The sequence below is a fragment of the Petaurus breviceps genome, unplaced genomic scaffold (assembly GCF_028583685.1).
Source record: "Petaurus breviceps papuanus isolate PSGF00001 unplaced genomic scaffold, PetGlider_PUasm1.0 103, whole genome shotgun sequence".
Classification (NCBI taxonomy): Eukaryota; Metazoa; Chordata; class Mammalia; order Diprotodontia; family Petauridae; genus Petaurus; species Petaurus breviceps.
In genome coordinates, this window is record NW_027185588.1 from 2,722,216 (window position 1) to 2,749,760 (window position 27,545).

Consider the following 27,545-nt stretch of genomic DNA (forward strand, 5'->3'; position numbering starts at 1 on the left):
AGCTGGTTGCCTACTCCCCTGTCCTGGTTGGACTTAGGTGGAGGCACTGACCCGCCAGCCCCGGGCCACCACAGTGCATGCAGTACGGGACACAGAGCTTGCCAAGTTGCCTGAGGGGACCCTGAGTCACATTAAGAGGAGGTACCCACAGGTATGGGGGCTCTAGGGAGGGACCCTGGGGTGGGGACTGGGGATTCCAGGGATCCTTCAGGGTGGAGGATGGGACCTTTGGGGTAGAGAATTGGACTTGTAGGTACTTCTCAGGATCTGGGCTCCAGGCTCCTCATAGGTAGCCTCCATCTTCTAGTGAGATGCTCAAGGATAGAGCGATGTGGGCTTGGGGACTCTTTTGCCTGAGTGACTAATGGTTTGCAACACTCATAGGTTGTGACCCGGCTGATCCACTTGCTGAGCCAGAAGATCCTTGGGAATCTACAGCAGCTGCAGGGACCTTTCCCAGGTAAGGGGTGAAGCCAGGTTGCCCTGAGGCAGGCTGGGTATGGAGGAGTATGAGGTTCAGCTTCTGTGCGTCCCAGGAGCCCTCCTTGGCCTCCAGTTGGCCCCTCTTTCCTGCTGCTTCTCCCTCCAGTCCTGAGTCAGACAGCCCCTCCTTTCTTGTAGTCATGGGCCCTGGGCCCCCTTTTCTTGCCTCCCAGGCCTGTCATGTTTGCTTCCCGTGGCTCTGCTGCCACCTGTTGCTGTGGAGGTGTTGTGTCCCTGCTCCCTCCCCATTCTCTTTGTTCCTTCCCTGGAGGAGCCACTGGTTGTAGTTGTTTGGGATGGGGCAGGGGCGGGAGGGACCAGACAAAAAAGAAGAGTTACAGTGACAAAAAATTCCTTCCCAAAGACCACTCTGATACCTTTTAAATTGTCAAGGAGCATGGCCCCAGCATCCTCTTTCCCATCTCAATGGTCATGTCTGCCTGTCCTGCCACTCTTCTGTGTCCCCCAGCTTTCCTCTCTCTGAGGGGACTCTCTCTTCTATGTTTCCTTTTGCCCCTGGTCTCCAGGGAGATTGAGGATCTCCCCAAGTGCTCTCAATAGCCTTTTAGGGGTTCAGAGACCTAAAAATCACAGAATGGGAGAATCTTGGATGCCCATCCAGTCTAGCCCATCCCTAACCACAGACATCGGCTGCAACACTGGCTAGAAATGGTCATCTCGCCTCGCCTTGAAGAATTCCACTGAGGGGGAAATTCCTGCTGCCCAAGGCAGCCTCTGAGACTGTTCGACAGCTCCAGTTATTACAAAGGAAGTGATAGAGACGGGCAGCTGGGTGCTACAGTAGAGCACTGGGCTGGGAGTCAGGAAGATTCATGGTCATGAGTTCAAATCTGGCCTCTGTGACCCTGGGCAAGTCACTTAACTCTGTTGGCCTCAGTTCCCTCATCTGCAAAATGAGCTGGAGGAGGAAATGGCAAACCACTGCAGTATCTTTGCCAAGAAAACTCCAAAGGGAGTCACGGAGAGTCAGACAGAATCGAAGCAACTGAACCGCAAGTAGTAGTCTCCCGCGAAAGCCCAGGCTTAGGTCTGTGAAGAGGGCACGCATCTTCCCCAACGAGGGCGGTTCCTTATATATTTATTTAAAAATTAAATATATTTCATTTTTCCATAATTACATGTTAAAACAATTTTTTAACATTTGTTTTTAAAGTTTTGAGTTCCAAAATATTCCTCATTTCCTCCCTCCCTGAGATGGTAAGCAATCGGATATAGGTTATACATGTGCAATCAGATAACATTTCCATATTAGTCATTTTGTATAAGACTCAGATTTTTTAAAAAATGAAAGAAAGGGGGCGGCCAGGTAGCACAGCAAGTAAGAGCACCGGCTCCAGTGTTGAGAAGACCTGGAGATCGAATCCCGGGCTCAGACACTTAGCACCCACCCAGAAACACCTGGCCGTGTAACCTTGAGCAAGTTACTTAACCCCAATTGCTTAGGGGCGGCCAGGTGGCTCAGCGAGTAAGAGCACCGGTTCCAGTGTTGGGATGACCTGGAGATCGAATCCCGGGCTCAGACACTCAGCACCACACCCAGAAATAACTGGCCGTGTAACCTTGAGCAAGTTACTTAACCCCAATTGCTTTAAAAAAAAAATGAGAGAAAGGAGGAAGAAAACAAAGTGAAAAATAGTATGTTTCAGTCTGTTTTCAGACAATATCAATTCTTACTCTTGGGGTGGATAGTATGCTTTTATTATTAGTTCTTTGGGATTGTCTTGGATCATTGTATTGCGGAGAATGGCTGTCATTCACAATTCTTCATTGTACAATATTGCTGTTACGGGGTATTACATTCTCCTGGTTCTGCTCACTTCACTTTGCATCAGTTCATGTAAGTCTTTCCAGGTTTTTCTGAAATCATTGTGCTTGTCATTTAGCACAGCACAATAATATTCCATCACAATCATATGCTAGAGCTTGTTTAGCCATTCCCTAGTTGATGAGCATCCCTTAAATTTCCAGTTCTGGGCCACAACAAAAAGCTGCTATAAATATTTTTGTACATGTAGGTCCTTTCCCCTTTTCTTTGATCTCTTTGGGATAAAAGCCTAGCAGTGACATTACAGGATCAAAGGGTATACATAGTTTTATAGCCATTTGGGCATAGTTATAATTTGTTTCCAGAATGGTTGGATCAGTTCACACTCTACCAACAGTGCATTAGTGTCCCAATTTCCGCACATTCCCCCCAACATTAAGCACTTTATTTTTTTGTCATATTAGCTGATCTGATAGTGTGAGATAATACCTCAGAGTTGTTTTAATTTACATTTCTCTGATCAGTAGTGCTTTAGAGCATTTTTTCATATGACTATAGATAGTTTTGATTTCTTCATCTGAATATTGCCTGTTCATATATTTTTTTGTAAATTAGATTCAGTTCTCTATATATTTGAGAAATGAGGCCCTTAATCAGAGATACTTGTTGCAGATCTCCCCCCCACACCCAGTTTTTTGATTTCCTTTTAATTTTGGTTGCATTGGGCTTATTTGTGCAAAAACTTTTTTAATTTTATATTTTGTAATGAGCTCTGTATTTTCTTTGGTTTTAAATTCTTCCCTTACCCATAGATCTGAAAGATAAACTATTTCATGCTCTCCTTATTTGCTTTTGGTATCACCCTTTGTGTGTAAATCATGTACCCATTTTGACCTTATTTTGGTATATGGTGTGAGATATTAGTCTATACCTAGTTTCTGCCATGAAAGTTGTCCCAACAGTTTTTGTCACATAAGCTTTGTTCCAAAAGCTTGGATCTTGGGTTTATCACATACTAAATTACTATGGTCATTTACTGTAAATGTGATTTGTACCTAATGTATTCCATTGATCTACCACTCTTTTTTTTTTTTATTTTATTTTAGACTCAAGGGCTAAAACACAAATATAGAATAGAGAAAAGAAACAAAAACGTAGCATAAACTTAAATACAAAGTAACAAAGAAAAAAAGATCATGTCCTGTGCATAGCAGAACATAAGAGAGGATTCAAAATAAATTTTCATTTCAAGAAAACCTGTATGTCTAGATAATACACATTGTGTTGAGAATTCTCCATCTTTGCTTCTTTGTGAATTTCTTTTGTTCTCTGCTGTGCACTTTTTTACTTTGTTCTTTTTTTCCTTCCCTCCACCCCCCCAAAGGCTACAATAAAGTTTAGATATGTTTCTCTATAGCTATAGATATACACATACATATACAGACGTATACTTTCCCAAACATATTCTGCTTCTGATCTTTGTTTTTATGTTTGTGCATATCTCTTGTTTCCTATTCCTCTTGCCTTCTCTACTTTACTTCTGTACCATTCTATTTCTTAACCAGTACCAGATTGTTTTGATAATTATTGCTTTATAATACAATTTTAGATCTTATATGGCTAGACCCCCTTCCTTCACATTTTTTTTTTTCATTAAATGCTTTGATAAGGGGGTGGCTAGGTGGCGCAGTGAATAGAACACCAGCTCTGGAGTCAGGAGGTCCTGAGTTCAAATCCGGAAAAAAATGCCTTGATATCGTTGACTTTTTCTTCCAAATGAATTTCATTATTTTCTCTAGCTCTATAATTTTTTTCGTGTTTGATTGGTATGGCACTGAATTAATATAATAGATTAATTTAGGTAGAATTGTCATGTTTATTATATAGGCTTGACCTACCCATGAGCAATTAATATTTTTTCAATTGTTTAGATCTGATTTTATTTGTATGAAAAATATTTTGTAATTGTGTTCACATAGTTCCTGGGTTTGTTTTGGCAGATAGACTCCCAAATATTTTGTATTATCTACAGTGATTTTAAATGGAATTTCTCTTTCTATCTCTTGCTGCTGAACTTTTGGTAATATATAGAAATGCTGATGATTTGTGTGGGTTTATTTTGTATCCTGTAACTTTGCTATATTTGTTAATTATTTCAACTAGTTTTTTTTTTTTAAAGCAATCAGGGTTAAGTAGCTTGCTCAAGGTTACACGGCCAGTTATTTCTGGGTATGGTGCTGAGTATCTGAGCCAGGATTTGATCCCCAGGTCATCCGGACACTGGAGCCAGTGCTCTTACTTGCTGAGCCACCTGGCCGCCCCTAAGCAATTGGGGTTAAGTAACTTGCTCAAGGTTACACGGCCAGGTGTTTCTGGGTGGATGCTAAGTGTCTGAGCCCGGATTCGATCCCCAGGTCATCCCGACATTGGAGCTGGTGCTCTTACTCGCTGAGCTACCTGACCGCCCCGATATTTCAACTAGTTTTTTAGTTGGTTCTTGAGGATTCTCTTAAGTATAATCTCATATCATCTTCAAAGAGTGATAGTTTTGTTTCTTTGTTGCTTATTCTAATTCCTTCAATTTCTTTTTCTTCTCTTATTGCTCTACCTAACATTTTTAGTACAGTATTGAATAATAGAGGTGATAATGGGCAATCTTGCTTAACTTGTGATTGTAGTGGGAAGGCTTCTAGCTTATCCCCATTACTGATAATGCTTGCCTATGATTTTAGATAAATATTGCTTATCATTTTAAGGTAAGCTCCATTTATTTCTGTGTATTCTAGTGTTTTTATTAGGTGTGGGTATTGCATTTTGTCAGAGGCTTTTTCTGCAGCTATTAAGATAATCATACGATTTCTGTTGGTTTTGTTATTGATATGGTCAATTGTGCTGATAGTTTTCCTGACTTTGAATCAGCCCTGCATTCCTGGTATAAATTCCACCCGGTCATAGCATGTGATCTTTGTGATTTATTGCTGTGATCTCCTTGCTAGTATTTTATTTCAAATTTTTGTATCAATATTCATTAGGGAAATTGGTCTATGATTTTCTTTCTCTCTTTTGACTTTTCCTGGTTTAGGCATCAGCACATTATTTGTATTGTGAAAGGAATTTGGTAGGAGTCCTTCTTTTCCTGTTTTTCCAAATAGTTTATATAGTATTGGGATTAATTGTTCTTTAAATGTTTGGTAGAGTTCACTTTTGAATCCATCTGGCCCTGGAGATTTTTTCTTCATTGATGACTTGTTCAGTTTCTTTTTCTAAAATTGGTTTATTTAAGTATTCTACTTCTTCAGTCAATCTGGGTAATTTATATTTTTGTAGATATTCATCCATTTCATTTATATTGTCAAATTTATTGGTGTATAATTGGACAAAGTAACTCCTAATAATTGTCTTAATTTCTTCTTCATCGGTGGTGAATTCACCTCTTGTATTTTTGATAGTAGTAATTTGGTTTTCTTTCCTTTTTTTAATCAAATTAACCAATGATGTCTCTATTTTATTGTTGGGGTTTTTTTCCCCATAAAACCAGCTTCTAGTTTTATTTATTAGTTCAATGGTTTTCTTATTTTCATTTTTTTTTAAAGCAATTGGGGTTAAGTAACTTGCTCAAGGTTACATGGCCAGTTATTTTGTGTGGGTGTTAAGTATCTGAGGCTGGAACTGATTCTGGATCTCCCGACTCCGAGGCTGGCAATCTTACTCACTGCGCCACCTGGCTGCCCCTACTTATTTTCAGTTTTATTAATCTCTCCTCTGATTTTTAGAATTTCCAATTTGGTGTTTAATTGGGCTTTTTTTTTTTTTTTGCTTTTTGAAGGCCAGTTAGGATTAAGTGACTTGGCCAAGGTCACATGGCTAGTAAGTGTTAAGTGTCTGAGACTGGATTTGAACTCAGGTCCTCCTGACTACAGAGCCAGTGCTCTATTCACTGCACCACCTAGCCACCCCTTAACTGGGGATTTTTAATTTATTCTTTTTCTAGTTCTTTTAGTTGTACACCCAATTGATTTGCTCTTTTTCTATTTAATTTATATAAGCAATTTTAGATATACATTTTCCCCTAAGTACTGCTCTAGCTGTATCCCACAAATTTTGATATGTTATCTCATTGTTATCATTTTTTTTAATGAAATTATCAATTGTTTCTCTGATCTGTTGTTTGACCCATTTTTTTTAGGATTAGATTATTTAGTTTCTACTTAATTTTTGATCTATTTTTCCATTGCCCATTATTGAATATAATTTTTATTGCATTACGATCTGAAAAGGATGTGTTTAATATTTCTGCTTTTCTGCATTTGGTTGTGAGGTTTTAATGTCCTAATACATGGTCAATTTTTGTGTAGGTGACATGTCCTATTGAGAAATGTATATTCCTTTTTATTCCCATTGAGTTTTCTCAAGAGGTCTATCCTATCAGACTTTTCCAAAATTTTATTCACCTCTTTAATTTCTTTCTTGTTTATTTTTTGGGTTAAATTTATCTAGTTCTGAGAGGGGAAAGTTGAGGTCCCCCACTAGTATAGTTTTATTCTCTATTTCCTCCTGTGACTCATTTAACTTTTTCAGAAATTTAGATGCTATACCATTTGGTGCATATCATTCTGTATTTTTAATAGCCTCCCTATTTGGCTGAGAGTTTGGGCAGAATGTCCTAAATAGTCAGCTTGTCTAGTGGGTAGAGCCTTCCTTGTGTGATCCTGACAAGTCACCTCCTTTCTCTGGGCCTCAGTTACCTCCTCTGTAGAATGAAGAGGACTGCACTAGAGGACCTCTGGTCCTGTGACATAGTCTTCCCCTCTCCTCCCCTGCTTCTCCCCGTCCTGAAATCCAAGCTGGCGTGGCAACCAGCTGATACCCACGAGCACCGCAGAGCTGTGTGTCTTGTGTGGATGGACCCTCGCCAGCTTCTCTCCTTCTCAAGCTGTCAGTCCTTTGCTTGGACCCTGCCTGGGCATGACCAGGGCTAGGCTTTGCAGGAATTGTCTGCAGGATTTCAGGGGTGCTGTGGATAGGGTTTCCTGATCCCCTGGATCTGAGCTGGCCAAACAGCTGCAGGCACTCAGAAACTGGTTCTTTTATCCTTGTTGTTTTGAGAAGGTCAGTGAGGGCAGCATGGGATGGGGGGAATACTGGTGTTAGAGCCAGAGGATCTAGGTTGGAATCCTAGTTTTCTGGTGCTGTCTGGGTAAGCTTCAGCTGTTTCTCTGAGATTGGGGGGGCAGAAGTTGAACTCAGTTGCCTCCGAGGTCCCTTACAGCTCTAGATCTTGGATCTTAGAACTCTTTAAGGGTGAGGCCAAGTATTAATATATGTGTAAGCCTGTAGTGTGACCAGGACCCACAGGAAGCCCCATGACTGCCCCTGCATGTTCTGCTTTTTCCTGCCCCTAACTATGTTCATAATCTTAAGTAAGGCCCTTCTCCTCTCTGGGACCAAATTTTCCCCTTTAGAAAATGAGTATCCCAGCCTAGTAGTCTCTTAAGGTTCCTTCTCACTCTCTTGATCTTTGGGATTTTCCCCTTTGGAATGGTGTCACTCCAGAGGGAGCCCTGCTTCTCCCTTCCCACTCTGGAGCCCCACTTTATCTTCTCTCAGTCTCCCAGACTATCCCGTAGGGACTTTAGAAACCTGGCCCACCTCCTGTAAGCACAGCCTGAAACTCTGACTCTCTATTTGCAATCAGACACAACCATTCATTCCCAGTCCTGAATGGCTTAACAGCTCATGGAGAAATATGGGAATACATCGAAATGGGTCATTTGAGGGCTTGTTTCTGGGCAGTTTATTATTAGTGATATGGAGCAATCTTTCAATGGTAGTTAATAGTATGTATTTTTTTTTCTTGAAGGACTTTTAGGCCATTCCTTTAATCACTTACCTATTAGGGAATGTCTCTTGGTTCTCTTCCATTCTTCTACATGGGAAGACTGGAACTCCCTGAATCGTGTTCCTAGGTGCATGGTATTCCCTGAAATACATTTAAAATTAGGTTAAAATAAACATAAGCCATTCATTAATTCACTGTTTTGCTTTGCACCTATGATATGCAGGGCCATGTGATAGGAGTTATGAAGGAAGAAGATAGGAAACGGTCCTTCCTTTGAAGGGCTAATAATCAAGTCAAGGAGTTAACATGTGCACAAGTGATTAAAATTCTTGGCAGAATGTGGTCAATGGTGTATGATTTTTTTAAAAAGGAGTAGAAGACTTTGGGGAGGAGAGCTTTTGATAAAGACCTTGAATGAGGGAAAGCATTTTAGAGAGTGGAGATGTGGGGGAAGCAAGAGGGAAGGCAGTAGCATTGAATAGCAGGAACATAACATAGCTAATGACATCCAGGAGGACACAGAGAGGAGAAATATGGTGGAGAACATTGGGCTGGTGATCCATGGAAGTAGAGCTGATTGTTATCATCGGCGTGTGGACTACAGACACAGTGCTCTGCTTGCGTCATTGGATCCCCACAATGACCTACTGAGGTAGGCACTCAGCAGTCAGTCAGTGAATATTTATTAAGCACCTACTGTGCCAGGCACTGGGCTCAGCTCAGTGAAAGAAAGGCAAAAGGCTGTCCCTCCTCTAAAGGAGCTCACAATCTAGTTGGGGAGACAACATGCAGAGAGCTATGTACAAACAAAATTTATGCAGGATAAATTGGACATGGTCAGTGGAGGGATGGCACAAGAATTAGAGGGATTATGAAAGGCTTCCTGTAGAAGGTGAGATTTTAACTGATAGGAGCCAGGGAAGCCAGGAGACACAAGTGAGGAGGGAGAGAGTGTCAGACTTGGGAGACAGCTGGTGAAAATGTCCAGCGTTGGGAAACAGAGAATCTTGTTCAAGGACCAGCCAGGAGACCCATCACTGTATCACTGAGTTTGTGGAGGGTAGGGGAAAGGGGAATGAATGGGAGGAAGGTGTAAGAGGACTGAAAAGATAGAAAGGGATCAGGTTATGCAGGGCTTCAGATGCCAGACAGAGGGGTTTATATTTGATCTGGGAGGTGATCCAGAGCCACGGGAGTTTATTGAGTAGGAGTGTGACATGGTCAGACTTTAGGAAGATCCATTTGTCAGCTTTGTGGAGGATGGCCTTGGAAAGATATCATTCTTCACCTTGAGTCCATTCCCCCCTCTATCAGGAGGCAGAGGTAACATACTTCATCTTCCATTCTCCGGAGACATGGTTGGTCATTGCGTTGATCAGAGTTCTCAAGTCTCTCAAAGTTGTTTTTTGTCTTTATGTTATGGTTGTTACTACACATCTTCTCCTGGTTTTTCTCATTTCACTCTGCATCAGTTCATACAAGTAAATGAGGACAACTTTAAATGGCAACAAGACTCAGGTCAAAAGCATTGGACAACATTGGCACTAATTGGTGAAGCTTTCACCATCTATCTTTATTTATTTATTTATTTTTAGTTTTTCACTTTTCCACAAAAAATTTTTTTTAAAGCAATCGGGGTTAAGTACCTTGCTCAAGGTTACACGACCAGTTGTTTCTGGGTGTGGTGCTGAGTACCTGAGCCCAGATTTGATCCCCAAGTCATCCCGACACTGGAGCAAGTGATCTTACTTGCTGAGCCACCTGGCCGCCCCTAAGCAATTGGGGTTAAATAACTTGCTCAAGGTTACACGGGCAGGTGTTTCTGGGTGGGTGCTAAGTGTCTGAGCCTGGGATTCGATCCCCAAGTCATCCCAACACTGGAGCTGGTGCTTTTACTCACTGTGCTACCTGGCCACCTCAATTTCCATAAAATTTTGAGTTACAATTTTTTTCTCCTCGTCTTTCCCCTACCCTCACCACAAAATAGCAAGCCTACTGAATATCCCTTCCCCTAATCTGTTCTCTCTTATATTCTTCCCCATCACCCCCCCTAACTTCCTAGTAGGGCAAGATGGGTTTCTATACCCCAGTACCTGTATGTCTTAGTTCCCAGTTGCATATAAAAAACACATTTTTAAACATTTGTTTTTAAAACTTTGAATTCCAAATTTTTTCCCTTCTTCCCTCCTCATCCACCCCCACTGGGAAGATAAGCAATTCAATATAGGTTGTATATATGTAGTTACCCAAATAATTTCCATAGTAGTTATATTGTGAAAAACTAACTATATTTCCCTCCATCCTATCCTGCCCCCCACTTACTCTATTTTCTCCTTTGACCCTCTCCCTTTTCAAAAATGATTGCTTCTAACTACCCTCTTCCCCAATCTGCCCTCCCTTCTATCATCCCCCCTCATCCCCTACCTCCCTATTTACCTGTAGGGTAAGATACCCAATTGAGTGTGTATGTAATTGCCAGGAGTCAAGATGGCAGAGTAGAAACAGGACTTCTGCGGGGCTCTGGCTCCCACTTCCTCCAAATCATGTAAAAGGTGACTCTGAACAAACTTTGGAGCTATAGAACCCACAAAATAACACAGAGAAACTAACCTCCTGCTGGGGACAGGCTGGCAGGAAGTGGCCAGCGCAGCGCTCTGGGAGCCGACTCCAGTGTTGCTCGAGCCCGAGGTTTTAGCCTTAGGGCGGGCCTGACTAGCCACCTGATAGATGGACTTCAGATCACCAGAAGCTGTGGTGGTTCCCAGAATTATCAACCCATAGATGCTAAGGACAAAGTGAGAGGTCAGTGCAGTGTGGACTTTGGGATCTAGTAGTTTGGGAGTGTGACTGGCCTTTGCCCCCGGGGTGAGAAGCTGTGGAGGTGCAGCAGCTGCCGCCATGTGGCAGCTTCAGCTCCTGGCTTACAGATTGTAGGGGGACCAAGCGACCAGTCTGAGGAGTAATCGCTCTTGCTTTAACCTGCTTGGATCTGGATTGTGGTCTAGGGTGGACGTCCTAGGGTGTGTGACCAACTTACCAGAACATGTGGAGGCTTCAGAGAGGGCACCCAACTAATACCTTTGGCAGCTGAGAAAACCCCAGCATTTGGGACGAAGCTCCCCTGTCTGATGGTAGAGTCCTACTGTGGCAAAAAGCCCAAAAGTCAAGTAATTGAGTGGCAACATGAGCAGGCAAAGGAAGCAAAGCAAACAGAGCAACCCAACTTTACACTCCTATTTTGGGGACAAAAAGGATCAAAGCATGAAACAGGAGGAAGACAGCAAAGTCAGAACTCCTGCACTAAAAGCTTCCAAGAAAAATACTAGCTGGTTACAGGCCATAGAGGAGCTTAAGAAGGATTTTGAAAACCAAATAAGAGAAGTGGAGGAAAAATTGGGAAGAGAAATGAGAACGATGCAAGAAAATTATGAAATGAGAGTCAACAGCCTGACAGAAGAAAATAACACCTTAAAAAAATAGACTAACTCATGTTGCAAAAGAGGCTCAAAAATGCAATGAGGAGAAGAATGCCTTAAGTCAAATTTGCCAGATGGAAAAAGAATCTCAAAAGTTCACTGGAGAGAATCATTCCCTCAGAATTAGATTGGAGCAAATGGAAGCTAGTGACTTTATGAGAAATCCAGATACTATTAAAAAAGATCCAAACAAATGAACAAATACAAGGTAATGTGAAATATCTCATTTGGAAAACCATTGACCTGGAAAATAGATCCAGGAGAGACAATTTAAAAATTATTGAACTACGTGAAAGCCATGATCAAAAAAAGAACCTAGAAATCATCCTTCAAGAAATTCTCAAGGAAAATTTCCCTGATATTTTAGAACCAGAGGGCAAAATAGAGGTTGAAAGAATCCATGGAGCACCTCCTGAAAAAGATCACAAAAAGAAAACTCCTAGGAGTGTGTATGTTATTCCCTCCTTAAGCCAAATTCAGTAAGAATCAGATTGTCCCATTCCCTTTCACCTTCCTGCTCTTCCCCTCCATTATAACAGTTTTCTCTTGCCTCTTTTATATGAGATAATTTACCCTAATCTATCTTTCTCTTTCTCCTCCCAATAAATTCCTCTCTTACCTCTTAATTTTATTTTTTAGATGTCATCCCTTCATATTCAATTCATCCTGTGCCCTCTGACTATGAATAAATGAACATACATATGCCCACACTCACATTTATATACATGTACAATCTCCTATACATATACATATATGTATGTATACATATACACACACACATATATTCCTTTCAACTATCCTCATCCTGAGAAAAATCTCATGAATTACAATTATCACTTTTCCATGTAGGGATGTAAATAGTTCAGTTTTAATAAGTTCATTATGATTTTTTTCCTGTTTACCTTCTCATGCTTCTCTTGCTTCTTGTATTTGAAAGTCAATTTTTCTGTTCAGTTCTGTTTTTTTCATCAAGAATGTTTGAAAATCCTCTATTTCATTGAATGACCATATTTTTCCTTGCAACATTATACTCACTTTTGCTGGGTAGATGATTCCTGGTTTCAGTCCTAGCTCCTTTGACTTCTGGAATATCATATTCCAAGTCCTTTGATCCCTTACTGTAGAAGCTGCCAAGTCTTGTGTTATCCTGATTGTGTTTCCAATTGTTTCTTCTTGACTGCTTGCAGTATTTTCTCCTTGATCTGGGAACTCTGGAATTTGGCTATAATATTCTTAGGAATTTTATTTTTGGGATCTTTTTAAAGAGGTGATTGGTGAATTCTTTCAATTTCTATTTTGCTCTCTGGTTCTAGAATATCAGGGTGATTTTGCTTGATAATTTCTTGAAAGATGGTGTCTAGGCTCTTTTTTTGATCATGGCTTTCAGGTAGTCCACTAATTGCCTTCTATTTTTTTCATTTGTTTGGATCTGTCTTATAGTATCTTGATTTCTTATAAAGTCATTAGCTTCCAGTTGCTCCAGTCTAATTTTGAAGGAGTTATTCTCTTCAGTGAGTTTTTGATATTCCTTTTCCATCTGGAAAATTTGGCTTTTTAAGGCATTCTTCTCCTCATTGGCTTTTTGGGCCTCTTTTGCCATTTGAGTTAGTCTATTTTTTAAGGTGTTATTTTCTTCAGTGTGTTTTTGGGTCTCCTTTAGCAGGCTGTTGACTCTCTTTTCATGATTTTCTTACGTCATTCTCATTTCTCTTCCCAATTTTTCCTCCACTTTTCTTACTTGATTTTCAAAATCCTTGAGCTCCTCCATGGCCTGTAAGCAGTTCATATTTTTCTTGGAGGCTTTTGATGCAGGAGTTCTGACTTTGCTATCTTCATCCTGGTCTATGCCTTGATCCTTTTTGTCCCCAAAAAAGGATTCTATGGCCTGTTTGTGCTTCCTGTGCTTGCTCATATTGGCAGCCAGTTACTTGACTTTTGAGCTCTTTGCCACGGTAGAACTCTGCTTCTAGGTGGAGAGAGCTGTGTCCCAAATGGCTGGGGTTTTCGCAGCTGCCAGAGCTAAGTTGGGCCCCCTGTCTGCAGCCCTCACACGCTCTAGCTCACTGATCACACACCCCAGGACCTCCGCCCTAGCCCACGATCCAGATCCAAGCAGGTTAAAGCAAGAGCGATCACCCTCTGAATGGTCACACGGTCCCCCTATGATCTGCAGGCCAGGAGTTCCTGAGGCAGCCACATAGAGGGGCTGCACAGCTGCCGTGCCTCCAGCTGCTTCTTGCCCCAGAGGCAGGGGCTGGACCTGTGCTCTTCAGTCTCTCCCCCCACCCCCCGTTCCAACAGCATTGACCTTTTACTTTGTCCTTGATGTTTATGGGAAGTCTGGAACCTGCAACAGCTACTGATAATTCACTCTCCTAAAGTTTGCTCTGGCGGCTGCTGGTTGGAGCCACCTTGGGGCTGGAATCGTGCACCTCATGCCGGACTGTGCTTGGCTCCCAGCTTGGTGTGATAGACCCTTCCTGTTCTCCTGCTGGGCTTCCTTCAGTGGGAGATTTGTTTCTCCCTGTCACTTTGTAGGTTCTGTAGTTCTAAAGTTTGTTCAGAGTCGTTTTTTACATGTATTGGAAGTGATTAGAGTGGCAGCCCGCACCAAGTTTTGCTTCTACTCTGTCGGCTTGGCTCTGCCCCTCACCATCTTTTTAATAAATGAATAACTATGTAAATGTGTGGTGGCAGGTGCAGTCAGTTGAGATCTTAAATTTTACTTAACCAATATGGTGACTGATCCACTTGTGAATTTGCTGGGGATCTTCAGAATGTATTGAAATAATAGAAAAATCTTGAGGGAAAAAGATGACAGTGGAGGGACATGACAGTTGTGTGCAGGCATTTGAAATGTGGCCATATGCAAGAAAGACTAGACTCATTCTGTTTGGCCCCATCCTGCAGAACCAGGAGCAACTGATTGCAGAGTTGCAAAATTTAGGCTTGATGTCAGGAAAGACTCACCAACTTTCTAGAGCTGCAGAGTAGTTGAGTGAGTTATCTGTGGAGGTGGCAGGCTTCCCTCTTTGGGGGGCTTTATGCAGAAGCTGGATGATTACTTTTTTCAGTATTTCTTTCACCATTATTTGCTGCACCCGCTTTTGCACTGAAGTCACTTGTTTTTGCTATATGTCACTGAGCCTCATCTGAAAACTGAGGGGGCAGATGGTGATGAGGTCTCTTCTGGCTCTAGATCCATACTTTCATGTAGATTTAATTTGGAGGGCTCTCCACACCCTCATTGAAAAAAATGGATAGGGGTGGCTAGGTGCCGCAGTGAATAGAGCACTGGCCCTGTAGTCAGGAGGATCTGAGTTGAAATGTGGCCTCAGACACTTAACACTTACTAGCCATGTAACCTTGGGCAAGTCACTTAACCCCAATTGCCCCTCAAAAAAAAAAAAAAGCAAAAAATGGATGACATTGGGAACTTTTTTTTTTAATATTACAATAATTTTCTTATATATTCTCTCTTCCCCACTGAACCCTCCTTTGTAGCAAAGAAAAACAGTTAAGCAATGCTTGCTGACAGCAAATTTCACACCCATGGTTACCTCCTCTCCCTCCAAACCCCCAAGAAATGTTTCATCAGTTTAGGTGGACTTCCTTAAGGCCGAGGGAGCTGCTCCGCCCACCTGTGCCCTCCTTGTACAGGCTGCTCTTATGTTCCTGGTGGGCTTTTTGGCTTTTGCTCATCCCAAGCACTGCACAGTGCGATCACCCCTTCAGTGAGGTTTCTCTCCTGTTCCTTTTGGGCCTGTGGTGAAAACCCCCCTCCGTAGTTCTTTTATTCCTCTTTCTTAAGAGAACTCATGAGCCCTTCTTGCATTAAACTGTACTATTCTCCTATCTTCTGGTTTCGGTTTATGCCCTAAAGTCAATATTGACACCATTCAGTTCCTCCAGTAGCATGTTGACTCATTGGGCAAACATCTTATGTTTGGGGCATGAACAATTAAGTTAATTCTGACTGACAGCCTAAAAACTAGTTCTCCACACTTTCTGCCCCTCTCTTACCATTACTGTAGAGCTGATGGGGGCAACCCAGACCTGAGGACCATTTTGTGGTTTTCTCTGTTTTTTTGGGTTGCCTGGGCCAAAGAATTCATTGTCTGGTGGACAGCTCCCTAGTGCTGATCATTTCCTTACTTTGTAGGTTGGTTTTCAGAGAGTAGATACTGTCTGTGGCCAGGACCATAACTGAAGCCCTTTTAGCATGGTAGATTCTTAATTTATTCTCATCTCCATTTTACAGGTGACTAAAACAGACCCAGAAAGATCCCTTGTTTATTCTTGGTCTCTCCTGATAATGTGGTTTCAATAGAACCATGTGGATGATTCAGGGGCAGCTTCTAGCCCAAGTCAGCATGATTGTGACTTTTCCTGTGTCATCACTTATTTAACTGATTTGTATGGGAAGCACTATGTAAACCTTAAAACTGCTATCTGAATCATTTCAGTTGATCCTTCTTGCTGTGGTGAGGATGTTCATTTTGCCGATGGGTGTCCTTTTCACACTGCTGGTCTCAGCCAGTATTTCATCCCGGGTCTTGCTGACTCCAAGTCTAGCATTACGCCACATTGCCTTTCAGTTAGCTCTAGATGGGGCTTCCCAGGACTTGAACACCTTTGCATGAGCTTTGATACAAGGGCTTAGCAGTGAAGCAGGCAGCATCATTGTGCCCTACCCTCCTAACAAAACTCCTTCTCATGAGGCTTGGCTTTGTTAGCTCTAACACTCATCCAGGGTTGCCCCAAGCTGTCGTCTTGATTTCCTGTTTGGGGGAGCCTCAGGTTCCCGTGAACATGAATTTCACAGTCTTTCTGATCATGTGTTCCAGTCACTTCTGCTAGTAAATGCCCATGTTTCCATTCTGCTATGCTGGGAAACCCTTGTCATGAAGAGGGTAGTCAGTGGACCAGAGGATCTTTAGTGATGATCTGGTCTAGCCCCCTCATTTTACAAATGAGGAAACACAAGCCCAGAGAAGGGATCTGGTGCAGCTAGCTCCCTGACTGTCTGCTGTCTTTGCCTTTATCCAGACTTGGCTCCCTCACGATGCTGCTAGTTTCTGAGTTCTTGTCTTGACTGGGCCTGCGGGTAGAGGCTACTGAAACTCTTTCCAGTCCTCTTCAAGACTCCGCAGGCCCCTGGCCACTGCATCCTCATTTCCCATGATCATTCCTCCCAACCTGGGTGATGTGGGCATTTTTTTTTTTGCTTTTTGGAGGGAGGTTGGGGTTAAGTGACTTGCCCAAGGTCACAGGGCTAGTTTTTGTGTTAAGTCTCTGAGGTCAGATTTGAACTCAGGTCCTCCTGACTCCAGGGCCAGTGCTGTATTCACTGCACCACCTAGCCACCCCATGGTGTGGGCATTTTTAAGGATTTGGGCCGGACATCTCTCAGGGCTGCTTTAGCAGTTTGTCTTCATTCCAGGCAGCAGGATGAGCAAGGGTCCAGACAATAGGTTCCACTCCTTACGGAGAAGGAGATGCAGAGAGGATTCTCCTTTTCCCAGGACATCCCTTGACACATGCAGTGTTGGAGAAAAGTCTCTGAATTTGGAGTTTAGGGACATGGGGTCCAGTCTTAGCTCTGCCACTTTATTAGCTGTGTGGTCTTGGGCAAAACACCTTCTCTGGGCCTATTTCTTCATCTGTGAAATGAGGGCTTTGTAGCAGATGGCTGCCAAGGTCCTGCTAGCACTAACTTTCTGATCTTCCTTGGGGCCTCTTCCTGGTCCTCTCTGGGGCTGCCTTGGACCCCCATCATTGTCCTTTTATGGTCTTTCAGACTTTGTCCTTCTAGCTTACCTTGGCTTGGTGCTTTCATCTTGAATTTAGTTGTTTGATTTTCTCTCTGGCTTTTGAGGTGCTTTCAGCCTTACTGCTGGGATCATGGATGCACCTGTCCTGCCTTTAAGAACCTGAGATCCAGCCAGTGTGTAACAGCTTAGGCTTTTGCATGTGCCTCCTATCTTCAGTCCCACTTGGTCCCCTTAATGCTGACAGCCAACTAGCATAGTGGCATGGGGCCTTACCATGATGTGCCAAGCCCTCTGCCTTGGGTCACTGGAAGACTTTATGGTGCTTATTGTTTTCCTATTTTAGCTCCCCTTTTTTCCCCTTGGACGCCAAGAAGCTGGCTTATTTGCTTCCATTCCATTCCATTTGCAATCATTCCACCTCTTGGAGGTTAGGGGAGAATCTGAAGGGCTGGGGAGGAGTCTAGACACAGGGCAGAGTCTGGAGGGAGACAGGACAGAGGGTTAGAAGATGGGGAGGACAGCAGGGGCAAGCAGAGAGTCATAGGGTTGGGGTGCTCTGGGGACAGGCAGAGGGTTGGAAGATGGGGAGGACAGCAGGGGCAAGCAGAGGGTCGTAGGGTTGGGGGTGCTCTGGGGACAGGCAGAGGTTTGAAGGGATTGGATGGTAGAGGGGCAGGGTGGGTCAGGGTGTATCCTGGTCTCTCCCTAGGTTCGGGACTTGGTGTGCCGCCTCCTTCAGAACTTACCAACCCAGCCAGTAACCTGGCCACAGTGGCTGTCCTGCCTGTCTGTGCAGAGGTGCCCATGGTAGCCTTCACCCTGGAGCTGCAACATGCTCTGAGAGCCATTGGTCAGTGTGGAAGAGGAGTGCCATGGTCGGCACTGGGGAGGGGTCCCTGGGCCTGTCAACCCATGGAATGGAACAGGGCAGGGTGGGGAGAGTTACAGAGGATGCCCCCTAAGACACCCTCCCTTGTTTCCTCCAGGCCCTACTCTGCTCCTCAACAGTGACATTATCCGGGCACGGCTTGGGGCTTCAGCCCTGGATAGGTGAGAGGCTTGGGAGAGAGGGGGGGCCAGGAGGGATCAGGGGCTGGAGCCCTTTGCTGGCACCGGCACTCATTCCTTCAAACCTTGCAGCATCCAGGAGTTCCGGCTGTCCGGTTGGCTGGCCCAGCAAGAGGACACGCACCGCATTGTGCTCTACCAGACAGATGGCTCCCTCACCCCCTGGACCGTGCGCTGCCTGCGCCAGGCTGACTGCATCCTCATTGTGGGCCTGGGGGACCAGGAGCCTGCGCTTGGCCAGGTGCTACCCCCGACCTTCAGCCCCTCTTGCCCTGGCTGCTGGCCCCCTGGCCCTGTTGTGACCTGGTCTACTTCCCACACAGCTGGAGCAGAGGCTGGAGAGCACGGCCGTGCGGGCCCTCAAGCAGCTGGTCCTGCTGCACCGGGAGGAGGGTCCGGGGCCCACCCGCACAGTCGAGTGGCTCAACATGCGCAGCTGGTGCTCGGGCCACTTGCACCTGCGCTGCCCACGCCGGCTCTTTTCCCGCCGCAGTCCTGCCAAGCTGGTACCGCTGGGACTGGGGTGGGGAGTGAAGGGTGAGGGCTTGGGGAAGGCAGGGAAAGCAGAGTGAGAGGAAGATCACAGCACTGAGCCCTCGCCTTGCCTCCCCAGCGAGAGCTCTACGAGAAGGTATTTTCTCGTCGGGCTGACCGCCACAGTGACTTCTCCCGCTTGGCACGGGTGCTAACGGGCAACACCATTGCCCTCGTCCTGGGAGGAGGTGGGGCCAGGTAAATGATGGATCTGGACACAGGCAGTGGCGGGCATAGGGGCTAGAGAAAGGCCAACTTTTGATTGAGGGCTGATCATTGCTCCTTGGCCCCCAGGGGCTGTTCCCATATTGGGGTGCTGAAGGCTCTGGAGGAGGCTGGTGTGCCCGTGGACATGGTGGGTGGCACATCCATTGGCTCCTTCATTGGGGCCCTTTATGCAGAAGAACGCAGTGCAAGTCGTACTAAGCAGCGTGCTCGTGAATGGGCCAAGGTACTCCCAGGACCTTCCCCCAGGCTCCCCCAACACTGTAGGCTTAGATTCCTCTTTGAACCCCTCCTGCCCATTATAAACCTCAGTGGCCTCCTGTGAACCCTTTGGGCTCCCTTGGTAACCCCTGGTGAGTGCCTCAGGTCCCTTGGTTCTCCCCCGCATAAACCTCAGTGGCTCCCTGTGAACCCCTCAGACCTCCTTATTGTCTCCCTCTAAGTCCCTCAGGACCCCTTGGTGTCCCCCTGTGAATCTTAGCAACTCCCGTGCTCCCCAGCACCTAGCATCAAGCTCCCTGGCCTTCTCTCCATGTCTCCCACAGAGCATGACATCCGTGTTTGAGCCGGTGCTGGACCTCACGTACCCTGTTACCTCCATGTTCTCAGGCTCTGCCTTCAACCGAAGTATCCACCGGGTTTTCCAGGACAGGCAGATTGAGGTGCCACCCTTCTCCTTACAGGATTCCCTCCACCTCGCACACTCTCCTTATCCTGGTCCTCAGACATCTATTCTTTCTGCCCTACCACGCTCTGACATCTTTGTCCTGCTCTCTCCTTCACCTCCTTCCTTTTGTCAAACCCTCAGGCATTTGGCTTTGTAGTTTGAGTCAAGGACCATCCCATTTTACCACTGCCACAGGGGCCTTACAGGGGGGTGCACTCCCTGTTTTTCCATTTCCATGTCTGGGAAAGATTACTTGGCAAATGGCCCCAAAGGAGCAGGGGTCTGAGCACTGTGAGCCAGGCTCATAGCTCCGGGGACTGAGACTGGAGCAGCTTTCACCTTATGGGAGGAGTCTCTTCCAGGCTGTTCCACCCCCAGGACCTGGCTTGGCTCCCATTCTCCTCGCCCTCTTCTCTGCCCTCCTGTCTGGTCTGATTTCCGTGGAACCACTGCTCCTCTGTCCCTGTGGATTGTGGCCATTAACATCTTATCGGGATGTATGGGCCTTGCCCTCACCTTGTACTTGGCTTTGGGCATAGGCAAAGGTTATGCTGTGATTAGCCTGCGGTTACCACAGATGTTTTGAGCCTCCCACCTGTTTCCCAGAGGAGTAGAACATCCCCTCCAGATGAGGCTGGGTTACCTGGAGGGCAGTGAGGACGTGAGCCTTCATGAGCATGGAAGATGTTTTCTCACTGGGCTCCAAAGATTAGTCCTCTAACTTCAGACCCTCTTGTCTCAACTTGGACATTGCTGCCCCTGCCCCTTCTTTGCCATATCCTCTGATTCTTGGCCTATTTTCTCTGCTCTATTTTCCATCCTTCCAGCATCCTCATCTTTACATTCTCACTCAACACTGTCATTTTGCTCATGGCGGGAGCTTTCACTTGGTTTTTCCCCCATAAGTACCACATAACTGCCCTACCTGTCAGACCAAGCCAGTTCCTGTGGCCCAGCTGCCATATTATCCTTTTTCCCCATGGTTTCCCCTTGAATATTCCCACCAGTGCTTGCTCCTATCTAGAGAAGAAGAGGCATCCCTTCTGTTCTGAAATTGAAGGACTCCCCTACCTCCCCTCCCCTCCCCTTCCCCAAGTTCTTTTTAGTATCTCTATTCCTTGTCTTGAGGCTGTTGAATCTCTTACACATTGCCAACTCCCTGTCTGACAGCTCTCAAGCTTCAGAGGTGACAATCCTTCCCCCTGGTCATGCCCATTCAGCTTAGACCAGGTGTGGTTCTTTTTTTTTCCTTAAATGTATTTTAATTTCATTAAATATTTCCTGACTACATGTAAAAAATTTTTAACATTAATTTAAAAAAATTTTGACTTCTAAATTCTCTTCCTTCCTCCTGCCCCTCCCCTTCCCATTGAGGAGGTAAACAATATATAGATTACACATGTGAAGTCATGTAAAACATTTTCCATATTAGCCATCTTACTAAAGAAAACACACACACACAAAATAGAGAAAGTAAAAAAAAAGTGTGCTTCATTCTGTACTCAGAGTTCATCAGTCCTCTCTCTGAAGTTGGATAACATTTTTTTCATCTGGAGTCCTTTGGAATCGTCTTGGATCATTGTCTTGACCAGAATATAAAAGTGTTTCCCAGTTGATCGTTGTTACATTATTGCTTTGACTGTGTGCAGGGTTCTCCTGGTTCTGCTCACTTCATTCTGCTTCAGTTCATATCAGTCTTCCCAGGTTTTTCTGAAGTCATCCTGCTCCTCATTTCTTAGAGCACAATAGCATTCCATCACAATTATGTACCACAACTTGTTCAGCCCTTCCCCAATTAATGAGTATCCCTTCAATTTCCAAGTCTTCACCACCACAAAAAGAGCTGCTATAAATATTTTTGTACACGTGGGTCCTTTTCCCTTTGATCTCTTTGGGATATAGACCTAGGAGTGGTACTGCCAGGTCAAAGGGCATGCACAGTTTGGTTGTAGTTCCAAATTGGTCTCCAGGATGGTTAGATCAGTTCACAGTTCCACCAACAATGCATTAGTTTTAGACCAGGGGTTCTTGTGTGTGTGTGTGTCTTTTTTTGGAAGGGGAATTGGGGTTAAGTGACTTGCCCAAGGACACACGGCTAGTAAATGTTAAGTGTTTGAGGCCAGATTTGAACTCAGGTCCTTCTGACTCCAGGGACAGTATTCTCTTCACTGCGCCACCTACCTACCCCAAGACCAGGGGTTCTTAAACTGGATTCTGTGAGCATGTTTTTAAAAATATTTTTATAACTGTATTTTAACATAATTGGTTTCCTTTGTCATCCTGTGTGTCTTATTTTATACATTTGAAAACATGATTCTGAGAAGAGGTCCTCAGGCTTCCCCAAACTGATGACCAAAGAGGTTAAGGACTCCAGGGAGACTGACAGTTTCTCCATGTTCATCTGTGTGTCCATCCATCCTTCTGTACATCCATCTATCCATCCATTCATCCCTCTGTCCGTTCGTCCACCCATCCATCCCTCCCTCTGTCCGTTTATTCATCCATCCACCCCTCTAGAGGTCCATCCATCCCTCCATTCATCCATCCATCATTCTACAAGCATTTATTTAGCACCTGCTATGTGCCAGGCTCTAGGGGTACAAGTGCAAAAAACAAACCAATCCCTACCCACAGGGAGCTTATTTTCTAATGGGGGGAGACAAAAAGCATATAAAGACCTTCATTCTTTGTGTGTTTATCTCAGAGTAAAAGGTACTTCCTGACATGTAAGCCAGGGACTTTATCCATTGGGGTTCTATTCCTGGGAGCACAGGGAGGGAGAGGAAGAGGTGCCTTCTAAAGATACAATTGTTATGAACCTCAGATACGAAATAATGTGTGTAAAGCGTTTTTAAGCCTTAATGGGCTATAGTTAGCTATTATAAGGCTTCTTAAAAGCTTTAGATGTAATTCCTACCAAGAGAAAAGTGAGGCTTTAGCAACATTCCCTCCAGCCTTCCCTGGTCAATGTCCTCACATCGTCATCCCTGTGTGCTTCTCCACCATCTTTTGTCCGCTAATCACTCTCTCTCTTCCCCCTAGGATCTGTGGCTGCCTTACTTCAACGTGACCACAGATATTACCGCCTCAGCCATGCGTGTGCACAAGGATGGTAGGCTCCTCCAGATCCTTTCTCCTAGGGCCCACTCCTTCACTCCCCTTCAGGGGACCTGGCTGCCAAGGAAGGGGAATGGGGCGGGTGTTGGGACCCGATCCTGCTCAGACGCAACACTAGAGCACTCACTTACTAACCCTTTGATGGTAACCTTGGCACATCCCTATGCAAGTTCCCCTTCATTTGGGTCACTTGAGGGCTCTTATGTAGGAGGGCTGGACTGTACTTCTCTTTGGAGTGGATTCTCAGGGAGGGGGCTGGGGTGAGTGTTTGTGGTTTTCAGCTTTAAAGGGCCATGGTTTCTGGGGACCTGGGTGAAGGGGAAGCCGGGCTGAGCCATTTGGGACATTGTTAACAGCTGAGCTGCCTGTCTGCCTTGGGGTGCTGGTCAGGGCTCCCCAGCCCCAGTGACCTCTAACTTCTAACCTGCTAACCCATCAGGGACCCTCTGGATGGTTTGGACTCCCAGGCCCTGAGCTGGGAGCAGATATGGGGGCCCCACCAAAGGTCCTCACTTTCCCCAGGTTGAAACTTCATCTTGCTGCCCTCTTCCACTCTTCTTCCTCTCTCACTCTCCCCGTCCCCCCAGTGTGGTACTCCTCCTGCCATCTCTCAGCCTCTTTGATCTTATCCTCTCTCCCCTCAGGTGTCTGGTCCCTTCTTCCCCTCATCTTTTCCATTTACCTGATAGCACCCCTGCCTGCCCCTCTGCTCACTTATTCCCCTGGCCCCTCATCACTCTACTTCCCTTCATGCTGCCGTCTTTCTCTGTCCCCTTGAAAGGAGTATGTGGTTACATCTGGCCTCGTGCTTCTGCAGCCTGTGCCTTCCTGTTTTGTCTCTCATGGTTTGTCCCTTCTCTGAAGGCAGCATGTGGCTTGGTCCAGTGCCTTCCATACTTGTTCATCTCCATCCCTTTCTCCCTCACACCCTGCCCCATTCTGTCGCTTCCCCATCCCCTTACCCCTGTTCCCCTGTCCTCTCACACTCCCCTCCCACTCTGTCCCCCCGCAGGCAGCGTGTGGCGGTATGTCCGCGCCAGCTCTTCCTACAGCCCGTACCTGCCCCCCCTGTGTGACCCCTCGGATGGGCACCACCTGGTGGATGGGTGCTATGTTAACAATGTCCCAGGTCAGCACCGGGGGTCACTGCTCTTGGCCCCCCCTCAGGTGAGGGGGGGCCCTTGGGTGGGGGGCCTGACGTGGTGTCCCCCCTCCCTGGGCAGGGTCTCTGTGGCGGTATGTCCGGGCGAGCATGACGCTCTCGGGCTACCTGCCCCCACTCTGTGACCCGAAGGATGGCCACCTGCTCATGGACGGCGGCTACATTAACAACCTTCCAGGCAAGTGACTGGGCCAGGGTGGGCATGGGGCATTGCATGCAGGCGCAGCTGAGCATGGTCTTGTATGGATCTGGCCACAGAAGTGTGCAGGAGTGGCCCACAGGAGCCGAGAGCCTGCAGACACAGACAGGTTCAGACAGTTGCCCACTAGCTTCAGTTTTGCAGCTCCAGCAATCCCGGACCAAGTCTAGGAACCCTCCTCTTCTCTCCTGGGCCTCTGGTGAGGCCTCTAGTTACACACAGGTCTCCTTTCCTTGCACCCTCTCCTGCTCTCCCTCAAGCACAGGTGCATCAGCTTGCCCCCTGTAAGTCCTGGGAACCTGAGCACTTAGGTCACCTGTGGCTCCATGTACATCGTATGGGCACACACAGAAGGCAAAGGGAAGAAAAGTATCTTGGGAAACTGAATGGTGTGGCAGCAGGCTGCCTCCTGTGCCTTTTCCTCCCAATTTCCTTTCCATCTTAGCCTCTCCCCCCGCCCACTTACCCCTTTGGGGCAGGGTGGGAGGAAAGGGGTCCTTCCCTGCCTGTCCTGTGGCCCCAACCTTGGGCAGTCCTCTTGGAGACATTGGGTCTGGGCTGGGGTTCAGAAGCAGTCTGACAGAGGGACCCCATTTCCTGAGCACACTTCTTTTTCTCGATCCTCAAAAGGAAGTGCTGAGTGTTCACACACTGAGGCCCACATGTAGACTTTAACAGCCCCTTGGACCTCCCTCAGTTCTCCATTATACTAGCTGACCCCCCATCTCTGCCCTGCAGCTGATATTGCCCGGAATATGGGGGCGAAGACGGTGATAGCCATCGATGTAGGCAGTCAGGATGAAACTGACCTGAGCAACTATGGAGACAGTCTGTCGGGTTGGTGGCTCCTCTGGAAGCGTCTCAACCCCTGGGCTGAGAAGGTCAAGGTGAGTGAGGCCTCCCAACTCAGAGCCTGGGGGCAGAGGATCCAGGCTGGGCTAAGCGAGGTGCCATTCCTTTGTAGGTGCCAGACATGGCGGAGATCCAGTCCCGCCTGGCGTATGTGTCTTGTGTAAGGCAGCTAGAGATAGTGAAGTCAAGTTCCTACTGTGAGTATCTGCGCCCACCCATAGACTGCTTCAAAACCATGGACTTCGGCAAGTTTGACCAGATCTATGTGAGTATGGGGGGGCAGGGTGGGAGTAGGGATGGGGGCAGTGGGCAGGAATGGGGTCAAGGTGGGGGGATCGGTGGCCTCAGGGATCTCAGGTTGAACCCCTTCCCCACCCTTCCCTTGGCCCTGCAGGACGTGGGTTATCAGCATGGGAAGGTGGTGTTTGGGGGCTGGAGCCGTGGAGACATCATTGAGAAGATGTTGAGGGACAGGCGTTCTGCTGACCTTAATGAGAGTCGGCGCACCACTGATGTGAGTCACTGAGATCCCCCCCCCCAACAATGGTGAACTCCCCCCACCCCCACCCCGTGCCCCACACACCCATCCCCACCCCCTCATACACTCTGACTCCCATGGTGATTCCTCAGGTGCTGACCTGTCCCAGTGCGGGCTTTACTGACTTAGCAGAGATCGTGTCCCGGATTGAGCCAACCAAAAGCTATGTGTCTGACAGCTATGCTGATGGTGAGGGAGGGGGAAACTAAGACCCTGGGACCTGGTGGGGTTTGGGGAGGGAGTGGCTGGGGGTAAGGGGCAAGGTTGGGGGAGTAGCCAGAGGAGGCCCAGTCAGCCTGTGACTGTCTCTCCCCATAAATCCTAGGAGAGGAATCAGATTGTCTGACAGAGTATGAAGAGGATGGTGGTCCTGATGGAGCCCGAGATGAAGGGGGCTCCCCTGGAGGGGGGACCCCCAGCAGCACCTTTGAGACTGTGAGTAGAAATAGCCGGTGTTTCCCCTTGAGCTCTCCCGGTTCTGTTTGGACTTCTGAGCCTCTTGCCCCCAAGCGTCTCCCAACTGCCTCCCCTCTGCCCTGTCCCAGCCCCTGCTATGGGCTGGCCATGACCAGGACCTACATAAGGCTGTTGCTATTACAGGATGAGGAGAAGAGTCTGAGGCATCGGAGAGGCCGCCCCCAGGACCTCCCTGGTTCTACTGCGGAGGCCTGAGCCCTCTCTGGAGGGGCTTCCATCCTCCTGTCTTGGGAGTGACTCCAGGACCAATCGGGCCCCAGCTGAGGGAAGGGTGTGGCACAGGGTGGGGAAGGGCCCCAAGCACCAGCTCTGCCTGCCCACTCTTCAGCACCTGCACTGGACCTGGCACTGGACTGAGCTGCCCTGGGGTGGGGGGGCCTGCACTGATCTGACCCTACCCTTCCCCCCCACCCCAAATAAATGCTCATAGCTTCCTTTATGCCTGCTTGCTGCCTCCTGGACCCAAGGATCAGAGTCCCTAAAGCCCTTTTCAGGTAGCCACTGGGCGGTCACTTGCCAGAGTGGCCACAAGGGGGCCACTCTTCTCCACTATTGAGCCAGTTCCAGCTGTTCACGTAGTTTCCCCAAGGCCTGTCCCCAGGAGCTTGCCAGGAGGGCAAGAGCACACCCAGGGAAGAAAACCTGCAGAGCCCAGCCAGGCCTGCTAAGAGTCCCTCTTTACTTTCTTACCCTCGATGCCACATAATCCAGACCATGAGTACTCTCTCTGGGGTTTACTTGTGAGGGTAAGTAGACGATATGTATATACAAATTCCAAAGAATGCATCAGTGAGAGGGTGACAAGCAGGGAGTGCTCCAGTGAGTCCCTCCCTTGGGAAGGAGCCCTGCAGGCCCAGGGGTCAGGAACGGGGTTTGAGGAGCGCTTCAAGAGGGACGAAGTCTTTGACAGGCAGAGGCACTGGGCAGGAGTGGGGATGTGCTATGCTTGTTTGGGAAAGAGTGAGGAAGCTGTCCAGGGATCAGGGCTGTGGGGCTTCATGGAGTGGAAGCAGGTGAGCTGAGGATGGGAAGGTAGATGAGCCGGGTGCAGGAGTTGGGGGTGTATTCAGAGAAATTCTCAAGTAGGACCCAGCATGGGGCCTTGGGCCTCACTGAACCACAGCAACCTCAGGGCAGGGGTGGGGAACCTGCAGCTTGGAGGCCACATGTGGCCCCCTAGGTCCTGAAGTGCGGCCCTCTGAACCCAAACTTCACAGAACAGACCCTCTTAATAAAAGGATTTGTTCTGTAAAGCTCGGACTTAGTCCCAAGGCTGCCCCCGAGGACCTGGAGGGCCATATGTGGCCGCAGGCTCCCCACCTCTGTCCTAGAGAGTCTAGTTCCTTCC

The 27,545-nt window shown here is 46.8% G+C and overlaps 1 protein-coding gene across 7 annotated transcripts in view; it reads left to right on the forward strand.

Annotated features, from left to right (window-relative positions):
* Positions 1 to 26,636, forward strand: part of PNPLA6 (patatin like phospholipase domain containing 6) — a 45,881-nt gene extending 19,245 nt beyond the window's left edge. For 5 of the 7 annotated variants that reach the window (XM_069093085.1, XM_069093260.1, XM_069093348.1 and 2 more), the window contains 17 exons: positions 38 to 151; positions 385 to 460; positions 18,068 to 18,208; positions 18,345 to 18,408; positions 18,499 to 18,667; positions 18,750 to 18,932; positions 19,040 to 19,158; positions 19,255 to 19,411; positions 19,731 to 19,847; positions 22,895 to 22,964; positions 24,193 to 24,309; positions 25,069 to 25,217; positions 25,295 to 25,447; positions 25,577 to 25,696; positions 25,813 to 25,909; positions 26,046 to 26,155; positions 26,321 to 26,636. In XM_069093085.1, the coding sequence (XP_068949186.1) occupies positions 38 to 151; positions 385 to 460; positions 18,068 to 18,208; positions 18,345 to 18,408; positions 18,499 to 18,667; positions 18,750 to 18,932; positions 19,040 to 19,158; positions 19,255 to 19,411; positions 19,731 to 19,847; positions 22,895 to 22,964; positions 24,193 to 24,309; positions 25,069 to 25,217; positions 25,295 to 25,447; positions 25,577 to 25,696; positions 25,813 to 25,909; positions 26,046 to 26,155; positions 26,321 to 26,392 (2,028 nt within the window). In that variant the 3' untranslated portion in view covers positions 26,393 to 26,636. Of the gene's footprint in view, positions 1 to 37; positions 152 to 384; positions 461 to 18,067; positions 18,209 to 18,344; positions 18,409 to 18,498; positions 18,668 to 18,749; positions 18,933 to 19,039; positions 19,159 to 19,254; positions 19,412 to 19,730; positions 19,848 to 22,894; positions 22,965 to 23,981; positions 24,099 to 24,192; positions 24,310 to 25,068; positions 25,218 to 25,294; positions 25,448 to 25,576; positions 25,697 to 25,812; positions 25,910 to 26,045; positions 26,156 to 26,320 lie in introns of all 7 variants that reach the window. The other 2 variants (XM_069093174.1, XM_069093303.1) reach the window with 1 other exon arrangement.
* The last annotated feature ends 909 nt before the right edge of the window (positions 26,637 to 27,545 follow it).